At 41.2% G+C, this 3,516-nt stretch overlaps 1 protein-coding gene across 1 annotated transcript; it reads left to right on the top strand.

The window, feature by feature from the left end:
- Positions 1-707: 707 nt before the first annotated feature.
- Positions 708-1,652, top strand: LOC103554288 (olfactory receptor 51Q1-like). The gene has a single exon (XM_008525278.2). It carries the CDS (start codon positions 708-710, stop codon positions 1,650-1,652), a length of 945 nt encoding a protein of 314 aa, XP_008523500.2.
- The last annotated feature ends 1,864 nt before the right edge of the window (positions 1,653-3,516 follow it).

Genomic DNA, 3,516 nt, shown 5'->3' with positions numbered 1-3,516 from the left:
CTGCAATCTTTCCCAGAAAGGGCTTCCTAGGCTGGTCTCTTAATATAGGTCCTTTTGACAGATATCTGGGTACCAGAGTTTTACCTGTTTGGTTCACGCAAAGTCCTCTTCTCGTCCCTTTGCCAACGAATAGTCCCTGTACCACCCGGCCTCTATAAGTTCTTCCTTCTCAGGACTCCTAGGTTCTGAGGACAGGCATTATCTTCCCTACTCCTTCACCTCAGTTCATTTCTCTCTTTGAGGTTTGCTTGGCTCAAAAGTGTCAGTAGCTATATTGGGATTATTTTTTAAATTTACTTGTCTTAGCTCCTGCTTTTCTCCTAGTCTCATGGCATCGAAAGATGTCCTACAGTAGTGTCTTCTCCACAGCTATTCCCTCCAGCAGCCATAAAACCTCCCACACCTTCCTGCTGCAAAGGCATAGCTGCTTCTAGACAGGTAAACAAGACTTCAGGTTAAAACACGTGATCACTTCATGCTTTCAACTCAGTGATAGACAAGAGATGACAAGCTCTGAGCTAAAACAAGCAAAAATGATAACATTTTGTTAACTCATTTCCCAAATATTTCCCTTTCCCCAGGTCTTCCTTGACAATACACTGCCTAGTGATTTCACGTGGTCATAGAAGATTTACCCAAATCCTTATGTTTTCCACTTTTCACAGATTTGGCTAAGAACTCTGGTCTTGTGGCTGCCTCTTCCAGTCATGTTATTGGTTACTAACTCCACTCAAGTCCCCTTCTACTTCATCCTCATGGGCATCCCTGGCTTTGAGGTTTTCCATACCTGGATTTCCATCCCCTTCTGTTGTCTCTACGCTGTCTCTCTCATGGGCAATACCACAATACTGGCTGTCATCAGGTCAGAGCCCTCCCTCCGCGAGCCCATGTATTTGTTCCTCTCTATGTTGGCCTTGACAGACCTGGGGCTTACCCTCACCACTCTGCCTACGGTCATGGGGATCTTCTGGTGCAGTGCCTCAGAGATCAGCTTTGAGGCTTGTTTTGCTCAGTTCTTCTTCCTCCATGGATTCTCCTTCATGGAGTCTTCTGTGTTGTTGGCCATGTCCTTTGACCGCTATGTGGCCATCTGTTGTCCCCTCCATTATGTCTCTATTCTCACCAATCGGGTAGTCAGCAGAATAGGTATAGCCATCATTTGCCGCTGTGTTGTGGCTGTTCTTCCCCCATTGTTCCTGCTGAAACGGCTTCCCTTTTGTGGCTCCAATCATCTCTCCCACTCCTACTGCCTCCATCAAGACATGATTCGCCTGGTGTGTGCCGACACCACTATCAATAATTGGTATGGATTTGTTCTAGCTCTGCTCATTATTACACTGGACCCCCTGCTCATAGTGTTCTCCTATGCACTCATCCTGAGAAGTGTTCTGAGAGTGGGCTCCCAGGTTGAAAGGCTCAGGGCACTCAATAACTGTCTGTCGCACATTTTGGCTGTTTTGGTCCTCTTTGTGCCCATGGTGGGTTTGTCCATGACTCACCGCTTTGCAAAGCATGCCCCTCCAATTGTACATGTCCTTATGGCCAACATCTATGTGCTAGCACCTCCTGTGATAAACCCCATTATCTACAGTGTAAAAACCAAACAGATTCGTCGAAGGATTTTTCTCCTCTTCTCTCATAGACCACTGTAGTAGAATGTCGAGAAGTAGGATTTTCATACTACTCCTTAAAAAAAAAGAATTTGGGAAACTTGTAAAGTTATGGTTTTGGTGTCCAGTCTTGTATAAATCACAAAACAAGACTGAGAGTTAAATATATTATCACGCTCCCTGATTTGTAATTTAAGCTAAGCTGAATCACTGACACATCATGTGGCTGCTTCGTTGCATGAGATATTTGCATACCAAGTTCCTCAAAGCTGTAACTCTCGACTTTTTCTTTTTGCTTCATTTACTCATGAAATTTCTGTTCTTAATACTACCTAGCTAATGCTATTCTTATCTGTCAGTTGTCATTAGTTCATGGCATTCCTGATTGTAACCATAGCATCCTCTGTCAGGCATGATTTTCACTATTCTCTAACTTCATCATCTTCTGTCCTCTCTGGGTAAAAAGACCCATTATGATTAAATCTCATCTCCCTGAATCACATTGTTTGGGAAGTGAAAATGTGGTTAATGTTCCAGATAGACTTAGACTTTGGTGAAGTAGGATGAGTTATTTACATTTTTTCTGGTCTGATTTTTCATAAAATGATTGTATGATTGGCCATGGCCCCTGATGGAAACCAAAGGGTTAAAGACAAATTCTTGCTATATTTCAAATGTGTTAGAAAAAATGAGCAGGATACTACTTGAGAGACAAAAATTTTCTCCAGTTTCTATAGTTCTCATTGTGTTTATTGCAGACATAAAATTCATAACAGTTGTAGTGCTTAGTCCCCTATTCTGGAGTCTCAAATTATGTCCCAACGCACATTCCAAATCTTCCTCTGGAGAACCACAGAAACTTAGGAGCATCTTAGGTCCTAGTTACGTCATCATAGAACCATGGCTTGTACAGTAATATTTGCTCTGTCTTCTTTTTCCCATCATACTCCAATCCTAATTCATATCCTCAAATTTATCTTCCTTTGCCAGCTTATCTAATATATGGTAGTAACTGATCTCCTTATTCTTACCACTGTTCTCTAACATAATAACATATTTATTTCCTTCAGAACAGTAATGCACAACATGTACTTGGTATGTGCTTAGTTAATTGTTTATTGTCTCGCTCTCCCAGTGGTTCCAGGTACCTGAAGTTATCTTGTTATACTTAAGCTATTATTTTTACTTTTGAGTTTGATTGAAGCATATTATCCATGCTAAGCACTTCAAATTCTTTAATGAAAGTTAACTCTCAGCTTTTATTACCATTAGGGCAATATGTACCTCATCCTCCAAGGCTATATGACTGTAAAATGTTCCTTCTGGTTTCCACTAAGACTGTTGTGTTTTCCATTGTCAAACACTTCTTCCTTTTAAATATCTCTAAGTTGCTTTTCCTTACTTTTAAGTTTTTCTTTTCTTTTTCTTTCTTCTTCTTCTTCTTTTTTTTTGTGATGAGGAAGATTGGCCCTGAGCAAACATCTGTTGACAATCTTCCTCTTTTTGCTTGAGGAAGATTGTCCCTGAACTAACTTCTGTGCCAATCTTCCTCTATTTTGTATGTGGGATACTGCCACAGTATGGCTTGATGAGTGATTTGTATGTCCATGCCCAGGATCCAAACCCGGGAACCCTGGGCTGCCGAAATGGAGTGTGTGAACTTAACCACTACGCCACCAGGCTGGCCCCCTGACAAGTTCCTTTTTAATATTTGAGACCCTTTGTAGAAAGCATTAATAAATGACATGATGTTTTTCCAATGGGTAATCATTCTATTCCATGTTCTGTCTTAATCACGAATTACTGTCATTCCTCACCACATCCCACTTTAGCAGTATATTCTCTTTTACAGAACTCCAGTAGGCTCTACACATACAAACCGTGTATTAGCTTTTATTTCCACCAG

Source organism: Equus przewalskii, chromosome 6, assembly GCF_037783145.1.
Source record: "Equus przewalskii isolate Varuska chromosome 6, EquPr2, whole genome shotgun sequence".
Lineage (NCBI taxonomy): Eukaryota > Metazoa > Chordata > Mammalia > Perissodactyla > Equidae > Equus > Equus przewalskii.
This window is presented reverse-complemented; position numbering and strand designations above follow the sequence as displayed.

Bases quoted from the DNA above. Each gene is read 5' to 3' on its own strand.
- LOC103554288 (XM_008525278.2), top strand. From the start codon at position 708: ATGTTATTGGTTACTAACTCCACTCAAGTCCCCTTCTACTTCATCCTC.